This window comes from Myiozetetes cayanensis, unplaced genomic scaffold, assembly GCF_022539395.1.
Source record: "Myiozetetes cayanensis isolate MyiCay16 unplaced genomic scaffold, myiCay2020 scf2-11, whole genome shotgun sequence".
NCBI lineage: Eukaryota > Metazoa > Chordata > Aves > Passeriformes > Tyrannidae > Myiozetetes > Myiozetetes cayanensis.
This window is the reverse complement of record NW_026087411.1, coordinates 51,247,625-51,274,623: the sequence shown is the minus strand read 5'-3', so window position 1 is coordinate 51,274,623 and position 26,999 is coordinate 51,247,625. Positions and strand designations below refer to the sequence as shown.

General features: G+C 38.9%; 1 protein-coding gene across 1 annotated transcript; it reads right to left on the bottom strand.

Annotated features, from left to right (window-relative positions):
- Positions 1-1,615: 1,615 nt before the first annotated feature.
- MYCT1 (MYC target 1) lies at positions 1,616-26,756 on the bottom strand. Its single transcript, XM_050314891.1, has 2 exons — positions 26,587-26,756; positions 1,616-4,579 (listed from the first exon to the last, which is right to left on the bottom strand). The coding sequence occupies exons 1-2, from the start codon at positions 26,642-26,644 to the stop codon at positions 4,047-4,049; spliced, it is 591 nt and encodes a 196-aa protein (XP_050170848.1). The 5' UTR covers positions 26,645-26,756; the 3' UTR covers positions 1,616-4,046.
- Between the last annotated feature and the right edge of the window lie 243 nt (positions 26,757-26,999).

Genomic DNA, 26,999 nt, shown 5'->3' with positions numbered 1-26,999 from the left:
AGTCCAACTGGATGAAGAACATCGAGTCAGTTGTAGTCAATGTTACACTGAAAAAGAGATTAGGATCTTGTCATTCCTTTTAGTATTCAAAAAGGTGAATATCCTCACAAAGTCATACAGGAACTCCAAACACTCAAAGCCTTTGAATTAACTCATTTTAATTAAGAGACCCAAATGAAGAATAAGGTATTTTCCCTGAGTTTTAAGACTTTTTAAGGTTGGTTTCTAAAAGTCTGTTCTATGTGTTTTGAAGTTATATCAATGTTGGTTTTGTTTATCTGCTCTGGGCTTGGCAGAGGGAAATTTCCAATTATGGTTTTCTTTTTCTTTTTTGGTTTTGGTTGTTGCGGGTTTTTTGTTTTGGTTTGTTTGTTGGTTTTTTTTTTTTTTCCAGAAGCTGTACTGCATCATAGACATCACCTAATTTTATCAAATGCCTATAGGTCAGGGATCTGGCATGTATCATTTCACCTCTGAGAGGATATTGCCAGTAAATGTAGTTCTAGTTTATACTTAAGAATGGATGTTGAGATGACTCAAAACTTCATGATAAATTATAAATTACAAGTGAACTTTAAAAATGTGATTTGGCAAAGATACTGCATGTTCTGTGTGTTACAGTATGGTACTCAGTTGCTGAAGAGGTGATCAGCAGCTCTTCAGTAGGGTATATAGCAGGAATATAGCATGAGCTACTTTTGTAAATATGATAGAACATAACTATTCTCAGACAAAGATCTGTCAAATTTCACTTTCTATATAAACCCATAAGCTGGAGTGACTTTTTGTGGACATAGACAATAAAGGGATAGTGATACAATAGGATTATTGTGGTACAATAGAACAGCAGGATAATAAAGAGAAGGAGTAGCACTGTGTACTCAGGACAAGGGGTCAGGATATGAGGATGTTGACCAAAGCTCTGCATATCAGTCTCTGTGTGATTCTGGGAGCATCATTTTTATCACTGCTTCTCACTGTGAAAATGTAGTACATGCAAAATTTTTGTGAAGTGTAATTCATGCTTGTGAATGCTTAGACATCTTGAAATCTGCAGTAATACATGTTTTTTTAAATTCAGCTCCTCTTTCCAGGATTTTAAATTTAAATAAAAGATGACTTCATTAAGCAAGTATAATCTTTTTGCATATCAAACACCCAACGATTGCTGAATCCTGCAGTTTGATTTGGGGGTTGATCCTGTGAAGTGTGCTTTGGTCCTAATGCAAAAAGATGTGCATGAGTCTATTTAAGCATGAACCTTATAGTGATTGCCCTTTCACTTAAAGCAAGGATTTGCTCAAGCACTCAGCAAATTGAAACCTAAGTACTTATAAACCAGCAGATTTAATACCTGTAAGCACTTTTACTTGTGAGATACATTCTCATTTGTAATCCTTTGAAGGTGTTCTCATATGGCAAATTCCGAATCTGACTTCAAATAACACCTTCAGTATTGGGATGTTTCCTCAGAGAAACAGAGGAAGGACCAAGTTCTCATTCACACTTCTAACTGTATTAGCTAGCATAATTAAAAATAACAGTCTCCCCTTTAAAGGATATTTTATGCAAGTCAACATATTTAAGAAAAAAACATGAGCTTGAGGTTATAGAATATAACTTTATTTCACATTCTGAAGCTTCCAGAATGCTTGTAAAACATTCATTTCAGATGTTGTGAAAACAAGTTTTAGGCATCTGACAGTCAGACTGATTATGCACCAAACAATCTGTGTTTTTAATCTCCCTAATTCAGGGCACATAAAAATGTTTTGATACTGGGTACAGACTTCAGGAGGAAAAGAAATACAGTACATTTAAGTTTCCCTTTCTACATTGTTTACTAAATACAGTGTAATTAATATAAGTCATAATACGCTGTGGAAAGTTCTGCCGTAATGTAATGTGCACTTACAATTCAGAAGTAAGAATTTACTCATCTAAAATTATTTCACTCTCAAGGAACAAGCAGTTTTGGCCAGCTGGGTACACACCTGGCAGGCCAAGTTTTCTCTTCCATAGTCCATCAAACCAAATAAGCAAAGGGAGCAGGCTTGAATTCTACTTTTCATAGGCAGTTAAGAATAGGCGGCATCACCTATTCTGTAGCAAGGACACCATGTGCATGCAATGAATTTCACCAGACTTAGAAAAACTCTAAATAAAAAAAAATAAAAAAAAAAAGGAAAAAAAAGAAATAACACAATCTTTTTTCTTAAGAGGACTATTATTTTAAGTCTGTAGCCTGTGACCAGCCAAATGCAGTTTTACAGTCTCATCAGTAAGTCCTTGGTGTGCTAGAACCCACAGTGTCTGCAGTGAAATGCTCTGTAAACTCTGTAAATGATTCTTCCTCTAGCAATGACATATATCTCTTCAGAAGGAAAAATGTTGCACAATAAAAATAAAACAATGAAAGCCAGTCAGTAAATATATGTAAAATAATTTGCCTTTACAACGAGGAATGGTTTTTTACAGTAAATATTGCTTGTAAGCTCAATGTTTCTAGCATTATTTGTAAATGGTTCAACATTGGGTTGGAATATTGCATTTCAGAAATCAATGCCAGTGCTTCTTCAGGGATGCTGAGCTCAGCAAAGGGATGCATGCTGCCAGCCTCCAAAAGCCTGGAAAGTAAGATTTTGAGCATTTTACCCATTCTCAAAAGCTGCTGAATCTTTGTCCCTCCCGGAAGAGAGATGAGAACTTGTTCTCTCTATAAAAACCCCCTCAGAATCAGAAGTCCTGTGGCTGGTAGTTGCCCAGGCCTTTTAGAAACAACTGGTTTATTTGTAAGTGACAAGTAGGACTGTTTCTCTACTTGTGGAAATTCTTTACCCTTTATTTGAACATGAAATATTTAACAGGAAACTGATACAATAAGACTTACTTCAGGTCCCATTTGTCTGTGCTATTTTCAAATCCTGAATGTTCTGTCATATCAATGCAATTAGTCTCTACTAAACCAGGGGTTAGCTTGACATGATACACATACAAAAGTCAAGAATATATGTAAGCCTCAACTAAGTATTTCATCTTTCTCTTCATATTCTAATTCATTATATAATCCCAGTATTCAGCCATAGATGTCTGAAATCTTGCTTTAGTGAAAGACAAGATTTCAGTGAATAATTTGCCAGAAATAATTAAATGTTGGTACAATTTGAGAAAAACAATTTGAAATAAGGAAATGAGTTATCCCATAGCAAATCAGGAAACTTAATTAAAAAATAGTTGTTATTCATGCTGCTTATCTGGGTAGCCAGAACTAGAAAAATGAAACATGAGCAGTTCTGCCCATACAGCCTTACTGGGTATTAAAATGGGACTACCTATTCTGCTGGCTGCAGGCAGAAAATTCTTCGTAATTGTTATCATGCATTTAATATGTTGTTCAAAACTTCTTTCTGTGTGAAGCTTCATATATTTCACTATTTTTTCCCACACTGTGAGGAATTTTATGGAAGCAGCCCTAACATGGAGTCTTTTCAGCTCACTTGAAATCAGTAGAACAGGATGCCTATAACCACAGCCAGGATCTAAGGTTCCTCAGACAGAAGCTTTTCTGGGGTTACAGGAAGAAGGTGGGTAATGGGAAGTGTTCTCTGAAAATGTAACATCCTTGGGAAAACATGTAAAACTAGAACTTCTTAAAAAAAAAAAAAAAAAGTGAAATTTGCACTGATGTGTTATCAGTAATCCCTAACATTATCTGTTTCTTCATGAAATGATCTCGTTTTTATGCAGCAGCATTTTCCCCCCCTAAAATAAAGAGACAATGTCTGCAATTAAAGTTGCAACAATATAAATAGGAAAGCATACAGCAGAGCAGTAAATTAAAGCCAGCAGTGCAAAGACAAGTGGTCTTTCAGACAGTGGGATGTTGTGCTCCAAGAAATCACTGCTACCCGCCTCTTGGCAATGTACATCCTCTCCACAACTGCAGCTGGAGACTTCTCAGAGATCTTCATCATGCACAAAAAAATTCTCGAGATAATTGAGGTTCCTCCTAAAATGCACATGTGTGTTTGCAGCAAGGGCATAGCTCAGGATTCTGGGAAAGCTTTTATGATGGTTTCATAGGCAGGAGGTGGGGTTTGTGTGGAGTGGCAGATGCGGAGGCTGTTGTTAGACCAGTGGAATTCAGGTCGACTCAAGCTGTTGGTGGTGCTTCCCACAAGCGTTGTGGTGGTATTTGTGGGAGTGAGGGTGATGAGCTGACTGTTCGTCTCCACAGGGAGGGGAGGACACTGCAGGAAAGGGTGGAAGGTGGACGCACGAAAGCTCGACTTCCTGGGGAAAGAGTTGGCCTGCTCCAAGGAGGCTTGCCGCTGGAAGGTGAGGCTGGCCAGGCTGAGGTTGCTCCGACGTTCACAGCTGCTATTGCGGTAAAATCCAGTCCTGCCGGTAGTGTGGGCGTGGGAGGAGGGTCTGGACCGACGGCTGAAAGCTGAGGGGCTCCCCTGGGAAATGTGGGCACTAGCTCTGCGACGGGACAAGCAAGTGAACAATGCCCAGATGATCCCTCCAATCACCAGTCCAATCACCATGGACACTGTGAAGGCTATTAGTATCTCATCTGAAATACAGCAAAAATGAGCATCAAAGTTACTTCGTTAACTCTGAAGGATATTCCTGCGAGAAAATGAATCAAAAATGGCAGCCTCCTTAAAAGATGAACAAGCCCTTAGACCTTTGTATAAATGCATGAACTTCACAACACAAACACAGCAGAGTGCTCTTACTATGCAGTATTTTGGTGGTTTGTGGTTTTTTGTGTGTGTGTTTTTTTGTTTGTTCGCTTGCTTGTTTCATTTGCATAATTCAACAACACCCATAAAATAACACTACATTTAATATCAGTTTCTGTACCAAGGAAAGGAAAGTCTTTAGTCTTTCCCAGAATCAGCCACCCACCAGCTCCTAAGTGTATTATAAAACTGCCAAGTATTTGCTTCTGCAGGCAATAGGAGGTGTGGATTTATGCAGACTTGTTCTTCTGTTTATAGATGTTTATGTTCTATGTATACATGTTCACAGATTCACCTATTAAAACAGTGATGTACCTTCTGCCATGTTCTTAGTGGAGTAAGCTCAGTATTTATTACATGAGAACACTTCCTAGTCTTTTACTGCTGAGTAATTAATAGTTTAAATCCTCATAATAATTCATGTAAATGATTATTCCCTAAATTATTATGGTCAGAGATAACCATTTCTAACACTAAGTCTCTTCAATATTTCCTATCCCCAGTGACCAATTTAAAGATGTATTAATCTGCCATTAAAAAAAAGCAAATTTCTAGCTCTTTTAGAAATTTTTTCAAGGATTAAGAGATCTGAAAACAACAACAACAACAACAAAAAACTCCATGGCTAGCATTTTTTTCTCTCCCATGTGGTTTCCCAGGATGGAGGAATTTGATTTTTCCTTGTATTTTTCTAAGAAGAGGACAGTTACTTCAGAAAATTTCACTCAGTTTGCAACTGAACACCAGCTTTACTGATAGTCTAAAAAGTTCAGAGATATATTTGTAATCCTGGATGAGGCCTAAAATGAATGCAAAACATTTATAGATCCCCTTAAAATTCAAGAAGGACTTGGATCTCAAACAAGAAGGAACACTGTGTTGACAACTGGTGGAGCAAAGATGGAATAAGCAAAAAAGATCCATGGGACAACTTGAAACATGTTTATTCTGTCTGTGCTGTACTTTCATGCTTGTGAAGCACTTCTGTTAAAAAAGAAAATGTATTCATTACATAGAGAGAGGTAAGTAACTCCTACAGCATATCCATGCACAGGTCAGATGACACTGTGCCTGGCTGATCACCATAACAGAAGGTAGTAACTCCAAGACTGGAATGCAGGCATTAGAGCCCCAACAAGGCAAGATGAGACCAGGTCCAGAATTTTCTTGCAAGGTAGCAGGTGTTAAAGTTTCCCCTGAATTTATGGTAATGTGCAAACAGTCATTCCCAATACCCAAAATAATGACAGCGAATCTGAGATGTGGGATTTGGCTAAAGCAGCTGCTGAAGAGGTAAAGAGAGTGAGGGATGTCTATGAAGAGCAGTCAACACACTGCAGAGGGGAGGACAGGTGGCAAGTAGGGCCAGCAGGACTGACTTGCAGACAGAGGCACCCAAGTATTAGCACCTGGGAACAGATTCCTTTGTTTAAGTTAGCCTTAAACTTAGGGCATGTCACTGCAGGAGAGGGGAAAGAAACATTTCCTTTGCTTCCAGCAGGGGAGATGTAAATGATTATTTGTTAACTGTGTTTTAAGAAGTAGTCATTACTGTCTTCCTTATCTACCTTCTTACTTTTCTTGCTTCAGTGAAAAATTGCTAGTGACGTGATTCATACTTGAAAGGCTATACAATCCTACTGTTCCTTGCTTGTAAACTCTTCTTTCGGGTAGGCTTATAACCATTATCCTTTTCAAATAAGGAGTGGCAAGGATAACACACTGGTTATTGTTGCACAGAACTTCTCCCTCTCAGGAACACTTTGTTGTGCTTTCATTCAGACATGGATCAGACTTGATCCGAAAATACAATTTTGCTTTAAGCCCTCAATTTTACAGCTACGAAACTCTTTACTGGGCACAGTAAAGGCAAAGGGTCATTGCCCGGTCTGCTTTTTGCAAGAACCCACAGGCAGCCTCCTGTACTGCAACTCTTGGCTGCAGATCAGAGCTCCATCACCATAAGTAGCCTTCCTCTCCCAAACTCAATGTTATTCTGCCCTGTATAAAACATCTTAAGAGACACAGTAGTGCTTACTGAGCCCCTTTTGGTCAGGAATAGCTTATTATACCATTTAAATGGATTTAATACATTCTGTTACTGCAAGTTCCTACTCATATTCCCAAAGGTGGGAAGGGAGAGCCAGGACTTGGTGACCTCTAGCTGAATAAATCCCAGGATTCCTGAAGACAGTGTTTCCCACGCACTAGAGCTGCAGTGTGAGTACCCCTACTGTTGTCCCTGTGTGGCTATGGGAAAGTAGAGCAAGAACTAATCCTTTCTTGTGCTGATAGCTTTTGCACTTCAGCTCAAATGCTAGTTAGGTTACTATATTCAAGGCTGCCAAGGAATCCCCCAGACACAGGTCTCTGTGCTGCCACCGATATCCCTGCAACTCTTTGGACTCTCAGCTGGTGAAGGGGATCTCCGCAGGGCTCAGCAGCCTCAAGCATAAGAAGAAGCACAGCAAGCCACAAAAGTGTACCTGGCTCTGGGGTTGCCATGCACCATGGTGAGGATTTGTCCCTGTATCCCTCTAGCCATAATTTTCACCACCTGCACAATCAAACTAGAGTTTCACACTGTTAAAAGCAGATGAGGGAATTGACAAAAGTATTGAGTGCAGCTCTTCAGTCCTTCCCACGTGCTGTTCCCCTGTGCTGAAGGTACAGCACAGACAATTATCCCTTTGGATAATGGCTTCATTTTCTTTTACTTCTTTAGTTCTTTTGTTTTTCTATCTCTATATATGAATGTCAAAATAGAGGATAAACTTATTTCCTTGTGAAACTCAGTTGAGTTTACACTGACTATTGTGGTTGCCATAGAGGACACCAAATGCTCTCTTTTCCATTTGGACCTACATTTAATCCCTTTAGTTCTTATTACAGAAACATCACTAGACCCATTGGTTACAGACATTTAATTTTTTTCTCTTTCCAAAATCTCACTGACTTCAGTTGGAACCATGGGTCACACTAATAGGCCAAACTTGCTCTTTGCTCACTCCCTGTAGAGGATGAATTTTACTGAAAACTTGCATTGAAGAATTGTAAATCTATGCCCATTGATTTACTCTTTAAAATGTCCAGCAATCACAGCCCTGAGGTACATTGGAGAAAATACTATCAAACAGAGAAAAAGATCAAAGACAGAGTGGGACTTGCTGCACCTGGGATCTTGAGGGGAGCCCTGAATTGTTTTTCTCTTCCTTAGTCTGGGCAGTGCCAGAGCAGAAACAGCCTTTCGGGAGAGTCAGAGTGGTACTGACAGATGGTGTCCCCCAAGGGGCCATTAATATCTTACAGTTTCTTACGAGCTGTGTATGGCATTCTATGCTCTGCTTTTAAGGAAAAGAATAAAAAAAAGATTTGGGGATAAGGTAGGGATGCTACCAATAACAAAAACTACCCAGGTGCTAGTCCTCTAAATATGTTTTTTTCTGAATGTTTCTCAGGCTGCTCACCCTGCCTGCTTTATTTGATTATGTCATAACTGAAAAGATTTGGTACCCTACCTCAATCAATTCTCCACTTTCACCTCTAACACCAGCTGACGTGAAGGACAAAGGCTTTTATCAACAATGCAGGACAGACTTTGGGCACAAAGCCAGAAATGAAAGGATAAGGAAAGGAAGCAACTAGTTACCTTAGCTATCCTACCTTTCTGTCTACAGTGCTCCTAATGTGACCATGCAAAAAAAGTTGAAATTCAGAACCCACAGTAACACCAATAACATCTGAATGTTATCCCCATATCTGAACATCAAGTCAGCATGTTTGTCAGCCCAATATCTATCCACATCAGGTAATTCTTTCTGGAGTCTCTCTGATTCCTCCTCTCTGGTTTTTGCATGCAGTGTTAAACAAATGCAGTGCTACACTACAGGTTTGTACAGGGGATTATTGCTTCTGCTGTGCAACCCTTTTTCTTGGTTGCTGCAGCTTTCTTTAAGGATTTCATAGCTTTCCATGAATTATATATTTGAAGTGATAGCATATATCCTATCAAATTAATAACCTCTAGCAAGTGCTTAATACTCTGTAGAATCCACACAGGAGGAATTCAAACGTTATTAGTAAAGATGATAGACTGATAAAATATTTTTCCCAGCACTTGGCGCTGAAGCAAGTTCTTCCCATCTAGCCTGGACATTTGAAGCAAGACCAACCAAAGAGGGCACATACCAATCTTTAAGTCTTCTCAAGAGTGGGCCATGTTATATTCTTCCTCACTGTGGGGTATACCTCACCGAAAAATAGCAACACAGTCCCTACCTGGACTTTCAGTTCCTGAAATACCCAAAATCTTTTTTGCCTTTTGTGATGGAGTATCCTGCTTCTATCATGTAGGCTTGTAGGTTGCTTGCACACATATTTTGTCAATCTCAGTTCTGTGAGAGTTTCATTTTCCTTTCAGATGTATGAACCACATCAGATAGCAAGACATCCCTTTGATTTCAAAACACATTTGCACTGGGGATTAATTTTCCTAAGGAATTTTCTCATGCCCTCAGTTCTGGCTGCAATGAACTGGAATAGCATTTGTTCCTTGAACTCAGGAAATCCTTTTGACTTGCCTGTTTCCTATCCCTTTATGATAAGTTTCCCAAGGTGTAAAGTTAAGGTTGGGCATAGGGTCTTCCTTCTCCCATGCTTACAAATATACATACTTGAAAACTTTACAGCTGGCCAAGTATATGAAAGGATAGTACCACCTTTCAAAACCATGTAAGTAGCAGATTCAACGAGAGCATCTCAGAGAAACAACCAGGATGGAGTGGAGGAACAGAGGACAAAGTACTGAATGCAAAGGAAAGAGAAATGGAAAAGCATCTTTTATCAGGCTGTGCACAAATGACAAATTTGAACTGCATTTTTGCCAATATTGGCTAATAAAACTAGTAAAGAACCATTTAGCTTTCCAAGCATCCCTTCTGCTCATGCTATTGCTGAGCACAAGATGTCAGAAAACACCCACAGGGTGAGATGATACCTACACATTTGATTTAATTTCTAGCACTTGACTTTCAAATATTGCAATCTTCTTTATGGTTTGGAGATGTTAGTTTTTATTATTATTGTTTTATTCAAAGAAAATAATTAACTACTTGTCCTTGTTTCATTCAGAACAGAGCTAATTTTTCTGCAGCAGCTGTGAGGAGAGTGGAGCCTGGAGCCATGTGGTTGTGTCTAGGTTGTTATTCTTTACCATTACATCATTGTTGGGGGGCAGGTGGAGTGGAAAGAAAGGACTCTAGATCCAGGGAAGAAGGGTGTGGCTTCTGGTGAAACAAAAGTGTGGTGCAGTAGTGAAGTGTAAATCACCTTCTTTTTTGTATACTTTTGTTATTAATACTGTTGCTGTGACTGTTCTTTTTCTTATCTCATTGCTGTTTCCAGTAAATTGTTCTTATCTCAACCCATAATTCTTACATTTTTGTGCCTGGAGCAGGAAGGAGAAGGAATACAAAGGAGGGGGAGCAAGAAAGCAGCATTTGGTTTGGGAGAGTCTCAGGCAGGAGGGGGCACTAAATTGGGGAGCACCATTCCTAAACCCACAGTAGTTTTATTTTAAAATTATTAGAAGTGGTAAAGTAGCTTGTCAGTCAAAAATGACATTGTTAAGCACTCTAACACAGCTTGCTATAGAGATGTTTTACTTATACTACATTACGGCAAGGTTCTGTTCATTTACTTGAACATCTGAGAATAATTATCCTACTTTTCTTTTTTTCCACCAGTCCAAAACTAGAATGAGACATTGTGCATCTGACATGAAAACTTTATTCCATGGGGATTCCAGCAAGCTTCTACGTAGAACATACAAGCGCATTGATATCATCTATGTGAAGTATCATCAATGTGAAGTATCAGATCATATCACCATGACATATAGTGGAAAAGAGCTATTTTTATATTTTCAATCAAAATTTTAAAATTCTAAATTTATTTCCATTTTATTTCTTTCCTTCTTACATTTTTTGCGAGCTCTCTTTCCTTTGCGTGATGCCATATGCCAGTGACTCAAAACTTGTTTAAGTTAGTAAGCATTCCTCTCCCTACATGCACACGCATTTGCACACACATCTTCCATCTTGCCTTGACCCGAAGCTGAAAAGCCTTGATAACTAGCAGAGGGTTTCATTTTAAACATGAAAAAATCACCTCAGCTGCTTTTTCTGAAAATTAATTTTTTCAAAAATGAAAGCTCCTTGACAAAAGTAGGTATAAAAACCATAAAAGCCAGTACGGAAATTCATATCTGAACATCGCACAACTTAGCATAGAGCACCAGCTAGTGTATTAAGGCATGAATTGCATTTTACAAATGACAAATCTACTAGCCTGATAGTAATAATGATTCAGACATTATTTTACAGGAATTTCAGTGTCTCAGGTTTCAAGTGAGGTTCAGGTAAGTCATCAGGGGTTGTTCATAACACAGTCTGTTTTATGCAAAACGAGACAGGCGCAGCCAGGGTCCATCAAAGTTTCAACAAATTCATAACATCTTCCTAACAGCTATAGTGTTAAGGAAACTTCCCTGTCTGACCATGCAGGAGCCATTCTGGTAGTCACACTCCTACCACCTGAGCTGAGACAGAGGCCCCTTTGCAGCTACAACACACACACACAGTTTCCTTGCCGGCTCGACCCCAGCTTTCCCATAGAAGAGTCTCAGACATCTAGATCCTTAAAATAATTTAATCATGGCACAGTAACTAAATAATAAAATAACAAAATAATAGCTAGAGCTGGGTGCCTCCAAGGAGGGACACCAAACAAAGGAACCCCTGGGCTTTTATACCCTTACACTCTCAGGGCAGGAAAGTCTGGGGCTCATCGGCTCCTGCTGTGTCTCTGAGTGTCCTCTTGCCTGGCTGGGCCACAGGGGGCCAGGTCCTTTGCTATGCAAAGGGTCGGCAGTTCACGGCCTCTTGCCTTAGGCTCAGGCTCCTGCCCCCCAGAGCTCAACCTCCAGCTCACTCTGCAGCTGCACACCGAGATACCTGCACTGAATGTAGTCCCCAAAAATAGCAAATGAACATCTCTAAGCTTGACAGACTACAGTTACTGCTCCTCATGCATCCCAGATAGCAAGTTTGGAAAGGAAATATACCCTGGGCCCAAAGAGACACCACTTTTTCCCCACCACAGAAAGCTTGAAGTGATTTGAACTACTTGAAATTTTGTGCGGTTTCTATAAGCTCCAGTATAATGGTTTAAAGTTGGAGCTAGTATCAATAGCCAAGTCCGGTACTGCTGTTGTCATGCTGAGTTCAAAAAAAGCAATTTCTCGGTATATGACAAGTGTTGACATTGCTATCTTCCCAATTGTCACTAATTGTGTTAGAAAAACAGCCTTTCATTAATCATTTGTAGGCAGTCCATGATTCAGTTGGGTGGGTGAATCAGTTGCTGCATAATATCAACCAGCTGTGATCTTAGTCATGGCAAAAGTTCAAGAAACTTCACACACGACTCTTGAGAGACAACTGAGAGTTACAGACTACTGCACAGGGTGGTTCAGGAAGTCGTCAAGTCCAGAAAATGAACAAGTGGGGATGGGGGTATCTGGAAACAGAATCTATGGGGGAAAAATAGCTGAAGGAAAAGTAGGCTGTGCAGGACATGAGACCTAACAAACAAAATAAGTGAGATAGTTTTACTACCAGAAATATTAGAGCTCTGCATTCAGACACAGCTTGCTAAAGGGATGTTTTATTCAGCCTGTGCTACTGCAAGATTCTTTTCTGTAGCAACAGGGAGTAATTCTCCCACTTCAACTCATAATTAAACAGTTGGGGTTTGTGTCCAAAGCAGATAAAGTAAGTACTGGGTTTAAAATAGAGCTAAGGAAATTAAAAAAAAAAAAATTGTTTCTATATATGAGGATGGGTAAGAACAAGAATAGTTAGTCTAGGTACATAGTGCATCTACCCCTATAAAAGATTTTAGAAAGCAACATCAGTCAAGAGTTGTAATATAGTTAATCCTAACCTGAAAAAAGAAGGTAGAAGAGATGACAGCTCAAGGTTCATTTTGTGCAGTTTCTGATACTGTCTTTGATCGGGTAAGCAAATAGGCTCCAGAAGCATCTAAAAAATTATTAATTAAATGACAAGCTACCAAAAAAACATGCTTTTGTATTAACTTTACGTTTTAAATGCAGAGGGGCCGGCTGTTCATCAGAGGATTAACGTCACGAACAAGCAAACTACCTAGGAACAAGATTGCCCTCTGCTGGAAACTGATGCTGGAAATTTAAACAGATATAGAAACAGCCTTCATTCTAGTAAAATAGGGTGTCAGAAAAAGCTAGCAAGAAACATTCCAACGGAAGACTGCAGAAACATTCGTAGTACCTCAAAAATAAGAAAAATTCTGAAGTGGATTGCCATAAACACTTAGTACTAGCATTTTGATGAGGCTTTGAAAGTAAGGTAGACCAAGGCACAGAAAAAGTGTTCAGAAGCTTTTTTGTCGTTTTGTGGCTTTCTGCAAATATCTGTGCTCATGAAGTAGCATGAGGCTAAGTCTGCTTTTAAAGTCGTATTTCCTGCCATCCACATGTCCAGAATGATCCCCATGCACCAGAGTACATTTGCTTTGTTTACTAATACCATAATTCTTTGTGATAAAAAGCCAAAAGAATGGAATATGCCATTTCAATATCCCAAATACCAACTCAGAGTTAATGATGGTCCCTTGATATTACTGGCAGTTGGTTTTTACTGGAATGATAAATAAAGAGTAATTGTAACAACCAGAAGGAAACATCTAAGATAGAGATGTCAGCATGTTTAATTTAATACCTTTGGCACAACTCTACGGCAAAAAGCAAAGATTCCTTGAGGCAGACAGAGAAAGAAACTCTGTTACCATATTGTTTTCATTATGATTCCTAATGCATTACAAAGGCAGTAATAGAATTCTGATCTTTTCCCCATGTGCAGCAAAAAATCCTCTGGCAAGGCATTCTTACCTACCTCAGAAACTCAGAACTGAGCCGTATGGCCTTTGCATCAACCTAAATCAAACACTAAATCACAGTTTACCACAGTGCAATATGACATTATAGTTATCACTTTATTGATAAAAATATTTTACACCTGAGAATAAATAATTTCATGTATGAACAGAGCATGAGTGACTGGAGCGAAATCTTAAAATTAAGCAGGATTTCCTAAAATTCCTAAAATTAAGGAAGAAATACCAAAGCTTATATGCTACATTTAAGAAAACAGAAGTCATCCAGGGTTAGAACAAAGCATAAGGATTTTGGGTTACTGGGAAGACTGTGGGGTAAGGAAAGTTGTTGTTTGTGAACTTTGCTGAAAACTACCCTAAAGTATTCCATAAACAAGTATTCAAGGAGCAGGAAGAGTGATCTGTATTTTTGTCACTGCAGTAATACCTGAGCTACAGCTAGTAATGCAAAAAAATCTCCTGTTATATTTGTCTTTCTCTGGAAACAGGTATAATATTGAGCATTTGGAGAATACAGAAGTATGTTCACATGTGGTAGTACTGTACTATTCAATTAGTTATCTATATTCAGAAGTTCAGAAAATTATCTTGCTTTGTCCCAGTACTTCCTGGGTCACCATCAATCAATTTGATGTTTGGGAGATTTCTCTTGTACCAAATATATCTATTAATATCTATTTCAGTTTGGGTTAGGAGACCAAATTAAGTAGTAGTCTTAAGAATCTGTGCAACCACAAGCTGATAAATGCTTCTGTGATTTATAAGTGAGATGATCACTGATCTGGGATATTAGTCGACTCTTGTTGACACAGGCAGATGATCCAGGCTGGAGACTCGATATGAAGTGGGCTATTGATGCTTTCCTCACATCAGCCAGTGCTGTCTGAGAGGCTGTATTTGCACCAGGCTGGGCCAGGTCCTGCTTGCCCAGAGATTCCTACACTTCTTAAGCAACAGAGACATCAGTGGCTTCCTTCTTTATTTATACTCTGCCTGCATAACTTATGCAATTTCCATAGAAGCCACATGTCTGCTTGGTTGATTCATCTTTCCATTACCCTTGATAACAGGGAGATGGTATCAATATAACACAGTTTTTTAAAAGAGAAAGGTTTAAAATGAACAGATGTCAGTTAAATGTTCAAACACATCATAAGTGTGTGTTAAGATGCTGGATTGTGAATTCAAATGTCTAAAACAATTAATTGTCTTATGCACATAAGATGCCAGAGAGACAAGGCAGAGCCCTCTGGTGAAAAGCAGAGACTGCCATGGCTGTTTTCCTCAGCAAACATTTGTTAGAGCCCAGAGGAGTTTATGCATTACATTGAACTATTTTTTCTCCCCCATTTATTTTGCTGAAAATGTCCTAGATGTTATTTTATTACAATGTTGTATATTTTTATATTGTTGATGGAGTTTTGGTTGGGGTACTTTAACAGATAAATCTTAAATTACTGTTGTCCAAATTTCAATACATGAAAATCAAGTTCACATTAGTGTCTTTTCTAACTGCAAGTAGAAGAGAATAAATTATGTTAGAAGAATAATTTAGGATTGCTTGGTGCAAACTTGAGTACAATAAGTAGGTTTCAAAATATGAATAAGTAACTTTGGTTAAAGCTTCTATAGGAAGTGAAGCTTCTACCTTGAAAAGCAGAGGAAAATGACATTGTCTGTAATAACTGTTATTGATAGTATTTTCACCTGATTTTCTTTTTAATTTTTTTATCCAGACAAATGATAGAGTTATGAAATGAAGATAATCTTACTAATAAAAAACATTCAGTCTTGAGTCTTGATTTGACTTCATGCTCTTTTTTGATTTTGGACATCTCATTCCATTTTCTGTATAAGGGAAACAGTACCAATCCCAGGCACTCACTCTTCTCACTAAGATTTTAACAAATATTACAAACTAATTTAACTCTTGGATAAACAAATTACAATGGTAAAATGGGAAATTGTGTATAATTACATAGCATTGTCCTTCAGTAAGGTCTACAAGAAGAACTGCGTCAGAACCATTGCACCCACAATGTGCTGAGACTAGCACATATGAATATGAACGCTGTTAGTCTCCAGCAGTTGAGCCTGCAGCTACAGGGCGTTGGTCTTGGGGAGAAAATACAGCACTAAGCTGTTTTTGCTATGTGACACATTCTCATGCCAACACATTCACTGGTGTGGTGCTTGGAAGAAGAAATAGACTTTTTGCCTAAGGACCAGATTTCTGTATTTGCTAGATAAAGAATGATGCTCCTGGCATCTCGTGTGACAACAAGCAGCACCATATAATCAGTCACTACCGTAGGTGTAATTGTTAAAATGTGTGTATGCTGTATGCTTGATTAATATTTAAATAATACTCTGAAGAAACTTTGCCTCTTCCCTGTACTAACTCAGATCTGTGTCCTTCCTGCAAAAGATGGTGAAGTATTTGACAATCAGTGGCTGTATAGGGGGGTGGGGAAAGCAGGAAAGCTTTAATTAAGATGCAACAAAACACAGCCTGAGGATGACAGACTCACTTTAAAAGAATAATTTATATACAAGGAAGAAATCGTGCTCTGAATAGACAGGGTGTAAAAATAAGACTGATCTCTTCATGACATAGTTTGTTGCTTTCATCCAACTACAGTAATACTCTTTTCTTTGGACTTGCCAGAATAAAGGCAATGAAAAAAATAAGTTCATCATTAGTATCGCTTTTATCTCTCTGACAGGCCTGCAATTAGATCTTGGAATGTATTTACATACTAACTTCCTAAATGTAAGGTCTGATTGTTGACATAATCCCCTTTGCTTCAGCAATGGAAGAGAAAACTTTAATGTGCTCATCAAATATTTTACTTAACTGATAGAAAAATAAGCACAATCCTATTAAACTTGGTACGTTTTGGGAATTCTGGCCCTTCAGCAGATTGTATATGATTTATCTGATAAATTTTTAGGTAGGATTTATACTAAGTAATGGTAGTCTAGTAGTTGATAAAAAATGGTACCTGCATAATCTAGTTGAAAAATAAAACATGGTATAAGGCTAAGTCATCATTCTGTCTCCTGTAGAAATTAGCAAGGGCAGAGTATGTTTGGATTTGACATATGACCTTTACTCCTGTCCTGAATGGACCACTGAGGAAGTGCTGGCTACCTACAATAGTTTGGCACCAGCATAAGTAGCACTAGAACGTGCAGTGAGCATCTCTTGCCTGGCTGCTTCAGGCTCTCTACAGCGATACCAGAAGGCAGTGGAGCCCAGGGATGCAGCCGCTCCAGCAAACAGTACTGCGACGTGCATAGGAAGTCCAACTGAAAAGCTGTACAAATCAGCTCTTCTCAAACACAACAGAGGGGGAACAGAAACATGGTTCTGTTTCTTCAGAAGCCGAGAGAGGGATGATCAGCCCCACTGAAGGGCTGATGTTCAAACACATTTGCTGTCATTATTAATGCCTCACCATCACATGCTATCTTTTATCTTCCTTCAGTTAAACCCACACCCTTGTTGCCATTGCTCTCTCTATTACCACTGCTTATGGGACAGCTGTGTACTGTTTGAGTCACTGGCCCAGGCTGCTCGGCTACTGCCTTGTGACACATCCCAAGGCAGCACAAGGCAAGTGGAAAGGGGAAGATCTTTTGGTGACCTTGACCCAGTAGGACAGTTATGTCTTCCTTGCAGACATAACAGGTTCAGGCAGAAGAAAGGTGGCATATGCGGGTCTCACTTGCCCCAGCAGTCTTCTGGCTACCATGATCACTGTCCAAATTATGTGGAATACTTAAATCAGCTTCTGTCTACTTGATCATTTGAGAAGTAATGTAGTTACGTGACAGTTTTTATGTCTCCATCTGAAGTGGAAAAGAAAGTAATTGCCATTAGTTAGAGGCAATCTCTGTTATTCTGGAAGCCATGCAGCAAAAATTACTCTGATGCTACTATGCTGCAAAAATTACTCCAATGTGAGGATGCACAATCTTACAACCCTCTCTAATTTGTGGGGGAAAAAAAAGTCTGTCTCAGTGCTTTTATAGGTGAAACTGAGTTTTACTGACGTGGTTATTTGGTTTTGCATGTGTTCTCAAGGTCTGTCTGAAGTCCCAGTGTCTAGTATTTGTAACAAAAACAAAATTGGCCCCTGTCCTAAAAACTCTGCTGAGCTGTATAGGATTTTCATAGTCCTGGTTTCTGCAAATTCATGTTGCAATTATTATTCATCCATATGAACAAAGTTACTCAGGTTAAGTCTTTGGTTAAGTAATCTGGAAATATGACTTCACTATTATGTAATATTTCACTGAGGAGTAAGAAGGAGAACATGTAGGTACACTAGATTTAAAGCTGGTGTAGCTTTAGTAGAAGGGAAACATTTCAAGGAAGTAACATTACCATAAAGATCTAATTGCCTTTCATAGTGTTGTTTAAATGTATCATATTTTATATCTGTGTTGTACATCTGCTTCTCAGATGTACTTGAATGTTTACAGGACGTATTTGCAAAGCCAGAAATATCTTGCTATCCCATTGTGTGTCACATTTTGCCTCTTCGTCTTTCTCTTGAGAACATTTCTATGAAGCAGCACAGGAAAAACTCTCGTTTTCAAATAGGGACCCGAAACATGGAGGAACCATCTACCTTCTCTTCCGGAAACACAACTAAAAATCTGCCTTCCAGTATGCTAATATCCACAAAGATTTTTAAGGGAATCCAGCTGTATTCTAGTTTCTTGGCGAATTTGGGAAGAATCAAGGTATTTTACTTCATATTAGGAACCCTGACTCAGGAGTCTGAACACATTCTGAAATTGACAAAAATTTTACACATTATTAGCATGTTTCTGGTAGGAGTGTGAGGAGGCTTTAATTTGCCATTAACTGTAATCAACACAGCTACACATCCACTAAGCCAGGTATGCTTGCAGATGTGTTATTTGATATAATTGGGAAAATCTGCAGCCCCAAAGACATGGTCTGTCCATACCAGACTGACACAAAGGGGTATAAGAGTTCTCTACTCCTTTCTGCATCATACCATATAATATGCACTCACACCATTCACACAACCAGGAATTTCTAGTGCAGACAACATTTTGCACATATTTTATAGGAAGAATGCTCTAATTAGTCCCAATATCTTCTGGTCTAAGGAAAAAGGGAAAAGACTCCAAGGCTATATTTTTCAACCATTTTACCTGGCCATTTCATGGTACGAATTCTGAGAGCTGTCTGACCAAACTGGGAAATGCATCTCTCCTTCCTATATATTATTTTATATGTTAGGCTACTTTTATATGGGATTTCCCAAGGTCACATGCCACTGACAGGTACTAGAACAAACCAGTGAGGGCATTTGTATTATACACTCTTCAAAACAAGCTCTTTTTCTTCCATGAGTAGATATACCTGGCTGTGAAATAGAAATGAAAGTTATTAGACTTCTTATTAGACTTCTAATAAGAAGTCTTAAGGGTACGGAAAGGGAGCTTTGGTTATATGCAAATTTTACCTCTTTTAAAGGCTCCAGTGTGAATGAGTAAAGGAGAAAATATTAGTCAGAAGATGGAAGATTAAGTAAGCAATAAAGAACTAGAAGGACTCTAGAAAAGTTATAATAACAAATCTGAGAGTATGAGCCATGTAGTCACTTGGAAGAGATAAGTGAGAAGTTGGAAGAAAGGTTTGTTCGCACACAATTGGATCTCTTACGAACTCCATCATGATGGGGACTGCTCAATGTCTGCTCAATGATTTGAGTCATTTAGTATCATTGACCACGAGGTAAATCTCTGAGTTTCAAGAAAGTCTTAGCTGTGGATCAGTCGCTGATGAGACAGAAGCTAGACTCTGAAATTCAATTGTTAAGCAGCCTTGTAATACTGCATGATAAAGCACTGTGGGAAATGTGAGCAGGAAAGTTGTTGCTGTAAATATTGTCAGTGTATGCCAGATGGGGAGCTGCAGATTCAGTGTGAAGACTGCATTTTACATATATATATAGCTATATATGTGACATGGAAAATTATTCGTACAGGCTCCTGACCAAAGAACTCAGGTACATTCTTTCAGGTATGACTTCACCAAATCCATATGGATCATTCATTCCTCTGATAACATTTGCTTAGACCATTCTGCTCCTTTCCCTCTCATTAACCACATATTGATGAATTTGGCTTGCTTTTAATTTTTTTTTCTTATTGAGTAATTTTATCTATTGTTTGTATTATGTTTTAACTAAGTGCTAAAAGCAAATTAGGTTAAAACATTAAAAATTGGAAATGTCAGTTATCACTGGAATGCAATATTTACTAATTATCCCTGGTACTCTATATGAATGGAGAACTATTTACTTAGCCATAAAAAATACAGTGTGGTGTTTTTTGTTGTAGCAGTACTCGTATTTGCATTCTAAAAGGCTCTATCATCATTTTAGGTCTCAGTTTTCTGAAGAATACCTATTATTTTGGAGTGTCATATTATTTTGAATAAGGACTGCGAGGAATTATTCCCTAAAACACCAGAACAGTACTGTATTATGAGGTTGGAAGAAATAATTTTGCCTCTCCCCCTCTCTGCTTTCCCACTGGAGTGCTTCCAACAACAGGAGCTTGTAAAGTCTGAAGTTGTGTGACTCTAGCAGAACAATTCAAAAGCAAGAAGCTCACTTGTTCACATCCAATTTCCAAAGAATAGACTAGACTAGACTAGACTAGAATAGAATAGAATAGAATAGAATTAGCCAGGTTGGAAAAGACCTCCAAGATCATCAAGTCCAACCCTTGATCCAACACCGCCGTGGTTACTAGACCATGGCACTCAGTGTCACATCCAGCCTCATCTTAAAATCCTCCAGGGATAGAGAATCCACCACCTCCTGGGCAGCCCATTTCAATGCATAATTACCCTCTCTGTAAAGAATTTCTTCCTAATATTCAACTTAAACCTCACCTGGCAGAGCTAAAGACCGTGCCCTCTTGTCGTATTGCTGGTTGCCTGGGAGAAGAGACCGACCCCCACCTGGCTACAACGTCCTCTCAGGTAGTTGTAGACAGTGATGAGGTCTCCCTGAGCCTCTTCTTTTCCAGGCTAAACAACCCCAGCTCCCTCAGCCTCTCCTCATAGGACTTGTGCTCAAGTCCCTTCACCAGCCTGGTTGCTCTTCTCTGGACCTGCTCCAGCACCTCAATGTCTTTCCTGAACTGAGGGGCCCAGAACTTGACACAGTACTTGAGGTGTGGCCTCACCAGCACTGAGTACAGAGGAAGAATCCCTTCCATGGACCTGCTGGCTACACTGTTCCTGATCCAGACTAGGATGCCATTGGCCTTCCTGGCCACCTGGGCACACTGCTGGCTCATGTTCAGCTTCCTGTCAATCCAAACTCCCAGATCTCTTTCCACCTGGCTGCTCTCCAGCCACTCTGTGCCCAGCCTGTAGCGCTGCAGGGGTTGTTGTGGCCAAAGTGCAGGACCCGGCACTTGGCCTTGTTGAGCCTCATCCCGTTGGAATCAGCCCAACTCTCCAGTCTGTCCTGGTCCCTCTGCAGATCTCTCCTGCCTTCCAGATGATCAGCACTCCCCTCCAACTTGCGTCATCTGCAAATTTGCTAATGATGGACTCAATCCCCTCATCTATATCATCAATAAAGATGTTAAACAGGACTGGGCCCAGCACTGATCCCTGGGGGACACCACTGGTGACCGGCCGCCAGCTGGATGCAGCCCCGTTCACCAGCACTCTCTGGGCCCGGCCCTCCAGCCAGTTCCTAACCCAGCAGAGAGTGCCCCTGTCCAAGCCATGGGCTGCCAGCTTTTTCAGAAGTATGCTGTGGGAGATGGTGTCAAAGGTTTTGCTGAATTAGAGCACATCCACAGCCTTCCCCTCATCCACCAGGTAGAGATCTGCCTGCCTTTGCCCCATGTGAGGAACGAACTCACGACCTTGAGATTATGAGATTATTTGCAGGCATCAGTGATCTAACCTAAAGACTCTGCAGAAAGGCAAAGACATTTATTCCTTGTGCTATAAGCTCCTTATGATGTGTGATATGCTACCAAGTATTTCACTTTTAAAATCACTGGGGCTTTCCAAATAACAGAGAATGGACAAAAAAAAAGACCAACTGCAAGTAAAAACTCCAGTATCTGCAGTGATGCAGTGTCTGCAATCACCTTACTCTATTTTTTGTTTCCTTGTCATGAATTAAAATACTAGGAATAATACACACACTAGGGTGAACATTTGAAAAGGGAGAAAATGTAATGGAAGAGAAGAAAAATAGCAACTCAGGAAATACAGCCGTGGGGTTGATGGATCATCTCAATCCAAAACTCTAATCTTGTTGTGTTATCCTCCCTCTTTTTTCCACTTCAACCTTGAAGGTTTTCTCTACTAAGAAAAAATCTCCAGTGGTGTAAAGCATCTATAAGTGTTTTGATGTCACACCTTCACTTCCTCCTTTCTGCCAGCAAAGCAATTGCACCTTCAGCTTAATGAAGTCCTCTGAGCTATTAGCAATGCCAGGTCTACCAGGTTAAAGGCCCTCTGGGGAACTCAGGTATGAAGACACTGGTCTTTTCCAATTAACAAACGTCTATGAAGAGAAGTGGCCTGGTAGAAGCTACCACTGCCATATCTGCTGTCAAATGCTCCACAGCTGGCTCCAAATTGTAGTCCTTCTGTGTCTTCATTTTCAGCAGGACAGCTGAGGCAGCTCCTAGAGTCTTTGTTTGTTGCTGCTAAAGTTTGAATGTAAAGGGTACAAAGTGTATGAACAGGAGCAAAGGGAATGAGGAGAGACCACACAGTGCATGTACTGGAGATGTGCTGATGCAGACATCAAACAACAGGCTTAACCTGGTCACCACACAGGCCAGCACAAATGCTACTTTTCTCACTTACAAAGAACCTGACTGAATCTGTTGCTTGTGCTTCTGTTCTTTCATGACTGCCGCCCATAAAGGATCCCAGAAGAGAAATCTGGTCCCATGGCTGTCTAGGTTGGGCTTTTCGGTGTCTGACAGCTGTGTTACTGATTGCATCCGTGCTGTCCTTCACAAGTATTATTCCAGTTCATAAAGAGAATGACACAAAGTCTTTAACCATGATAATTGCTACACCAGTAACACAGCGTCAGACATTAGAATGTGATCATCCATAATGACCATCATTTCCAGCAGAGTATGCAGTCTGACTTCTTTCAAACAAACGGACACATTTTAATGAGGAGAAGATCCATGGGTTGAGGGAGGGACAAGGCAAAATTTGACATATACAAAATCATGGGTGCCTTTGTAGCTTATAAATCCAAATGATAATGCTCATAGTATGTGCCAACCCCTTTGCAATCTTAAAATGCTGGAAGACAGCTGATATATGATATTATCTCTGCATACCAAAAAAATAACACCCTGGATTCTGATTCAAGAAAAGAAAAAATGTTCTCAATGTTTTTAAGATATTAAGTTCTAATGTTGCATTTTTAAATAGGCACCTAAGTAAAAATAGGCTGAAGGATAGTCTGGGGATCTAAATTTGTGTTGATTAAAATCTTCTTATACTTTTTCTCTCTGCTGCTGTCATATTGATCAAATTTACCATTTAAATTGAATTTCTTGATCTGAAATTATATTACTATTTACACTGAAGAAACCGGATTGTCTTGAAGACGTTTACTGTATTTACTTGTGTGCAACTGAAAATGCTTTTAGGAAGTACAAGAAATGCACTCTGGGTTTAAATGGAAACATCTTTGCTCCTACTGTTACCTTATAAATCAAAAAGAACTCAATAAAGACTATATTAAAACAGTAAAAAGAGAGATTATAAGTTGATGAATGGGTATCAAACTGTAATTTCTCACTCAGCTATTGTTAAAAATCATTTTGAAACTAGCAATAAAAATTATAATCCAGACTCTGTGTCTACAGTTCCATGTGATATCAACAGTGATGAAGTTCAGAAGACACTTGCTTTAAGTGCTTCTCTTCCTGCCCATCCCAAAGTACCATTCTATGGATTTCCACTGGAAGGAGGGTGACCAGTAACTTACATAGCTTCACAAAAGCTGACACCTGAAAGAAATTAACTCCTGCAACCTTGCAGTAGCTCAGACAGCTTATCTGAAACAGGTAGTAGGGAACAGCTCTAGTAAAATGAGAATCAGGATCCCAATTTTGTGCTTATGACATATTACACAGAGGATATTTGCTGACAGGGCCAGGAGTTCTATCATAGAATTCATGAATTTAAACCAGAAGAGAAGTTTATTTTTTTTTTCCCAAGCAGAATTGATTATAGGCCAGGAAAACTATTCTTTTGCTTTTTCTGTTTTCCTCCACTGTATAATTTAGCATTCCAAAAATACTAAAGATTGATGATTGTGATGTCTGAATTCAAAGAAGAATTCCTGTAAGATCTACACCTAAGCATGTTATTGACTCTCCAGTCTGTCACTGATTGAATACAGAGTTTGTAAAAAAACAGTGTATTAATTTTTTTTAATATCATCATTTGTTAAGGTCTCTGAGTGAGTATAGAGAGAGGGTCTATACTACTTAGACAACTCACTCAGAATGACTTATATAGAGGTGTTTATATCTTGGTTTTATCTCCACAGTTTTATTCATGCACACTTCCACTAGCCTGGAACAATTGTAAAAAGATTTATATGTGGTCACACATAAATAAGAGGAGGACAGTTTAGTTTGTTCATTGTTCTAAAATTCGTAAAGTCACTTTTAAGATGCTATTGTGTGAAGATACCACTGGAAACTAGACAGCTTTAGAAAACAGGATGTCTGTATATTTTCCAGCACAGGGAATTAATTGTTGGACAATAGATGATTTATAAAAATGTAAGAGATTAAATATCATTATAAATAGTTGCTTTGTCTATTTTTAAAGCATTGATTTTTTTCTCACAAACTTAATCCCACTTAGCAAACCTTTGCACACATGTTAGAGTTTACACTTCAACTGAGTCCTTGGAAGATGCTGAGAAGTCACACATCTGCATCTTGGTAAGGTAGTAACATTCACAGCACTACGTGGTGGGTGGCTTAGAAAGTAGCCTGTAAACCATGTCCTAAAAAATCACTGTTTCAAGTACTGTATTCTCATTTAATAAAGAGCCAAATTTTATTTATATCTATTACGTGTAGTTTTATTTTTACCTCAACTCATGTATTTCCAGGATGTCAGAAAATACATTTCTATAATTTTAACTGAAGTCTCCACACAGTGAGCATGTGTCAGTTGCCTTCACTGTCCTCTGACAGAGGCTATACAGTGGCCCTTCCTAGTCTACCATATATGATATACCCACAGGAAAGGAAGAGGAAAGGCTCTTCACTCTTCTAAAATCTATCAGAAAAATAAGAAAAATCTAAGAGGCATCTTTCCTTCACAGGATTATGAAAGCTCCTCACAAAAACCCGGGCTCTGAGGTTCATCTGCTGTCAGAGCAAAAAAGGTGCGATCAGGGCTGGGTACAGTGTCCGTTCCTGGTAAGCCAGATGGGCAATGATAATGAAAGGAGGTGCTAGCCCTTTCAGCAATAAGACAGTTCTTATATGTCCTACTCAGTGTTGTCAAATGCAGCAAATTTTTGTTCTGAAAGAGCCATTTTAGAATTACTTCTGTCTCTACTCTACAAAATTGATTACTCTTCTTCAGAGTCCAGCAGACAACCTCCAGACAATAAGAGATTCTGAAACAGTAATAACTGTAATTCTCCCTCAGTTAATCTGTAAGTATTTATCAAAGATGTCAAGTATCATTACCCTACTCTTTAGCCCAAGACACAAAAATTAAGTGAGTTACTCATGGTCTCTCAGTAGGAAAATATATGTGTCACTGCAGGAAGAAAAAATGGCACTCAGCAGATTCTTGTTCCTTATGCTAAGAAAAAAAAAAAAAAAAAAAAAAAACCTCTTTCCATCCTCTTGTATTTTTTTCCCAATCTTTTCCTGGGGCACTTCTATGCAACCAAAGTCCTCTTTTGATAACGCATATTATTTTCAGTTTTAAATAGTGCTCAGATTCTTGGAGGTATCATTGTCAATAGCAATAATATAATAGACAAAACCGGATCGTATGATTCACTCTAATGCTAATTGCTAATACATGTTAATGTTAAATATAGCAAGCAACAGAGCTTTTTGGAGGGAAAGATTTACCAGAGTAGATGCAAAGTATGCTTTAGGATCAAATCAGTTGCTCTAATTACCTTGAATGAATGCCAGTATAACATGTATTTCCACCTCATCTATATATTTTAGTAAATGAACCATTCCCAGATTTAGGTGAAAGAAAACAGTCATAATAAATAGTAATCAAAATATACATTAAGGAAAAAATAAGGAAAACCCGATCATGAGGCACCACAAAAAACTACAAATAACTTTTTATTTTGGAGGAATAAGGCTTTTTTCCAAAGATTGCAACATGTTTAGTTTTTGTTATCTCTTTTTCATTAGAAGATGAAACAGATCATGTCTGCTGTGTAGGTACATCCATTAAGCGGTTGAAAATGTCTACCTGATCTGAAACATACTGAAGTCAATAGAAGCCTTTTCAACTGACTTCAGTAATGAACTTTGTGAAACAATCAATTTTGCCCTGGCACCTCCTGCTGTCTTGATTAGTTTAAAGACATGATAAAACTTTGTCGAAGAAACATTTGGAAAACAATCTTTTCACTGCAAGACATACAAAATCTATTCATTACTTTTTGCATCCAACATGAGGCTTGAAAGTACCTAAAGGTATTTTTACGGTAATCACCAACAAATATCAGCACGTACTTTAACAATATTCTAGAAAAAAAAAAATCCTTACCCCAAAATTTTGATGGCAATGTGTTATCATTTGGAGGGTTTGTACTGTTTCTATCCATAACATCCAAATAGCAAATACAGAATGGAATGTCCACAGAGGAGCAATAGTTTTCTGAAGGTTTGAGATTTTGCACTAGAAGCAAAGCTTTTGTGCTGTCACGGAACAGTGTTGTTTGCCTGAAAGGAAATGGATGTATCACATTTCCTGCTTGTGGACTTGAATTAGTAAGTGCTCGCCTTATCTTGGAACACCACATGGTTCCCGAGATGGGGAAGTAGTTTCCTTCTCGTCATTTCCTCAGTCAGAGCAAACTGACTCAGAACAATACCAAATCACCTCCTTCTCTGAAACTTTTTCAACTCCAAAAGGTCCAGAGATAGATGAAAATTCCTTTCTCTTTCCTTTTAGGATTT

What these genes read in the sequence shown, in the direction of transcription:
- MYCT1 (XM_050314891.1), bottom strand. Translation starts at nt 26,644, where the DNA reads ATGGATAGAAACAGTACAAACCCTCCAAATGATAACACATTGCCATCA. An exon ending in ATTGCCATCAAAATTTTGGG is followed by an intron (nt 4,580 to 26,586) that starts GTAAGGATTTTT and finishes GCTGTATTTCAG; the next exon opens with ATGAGATACTAATAGCCTTC.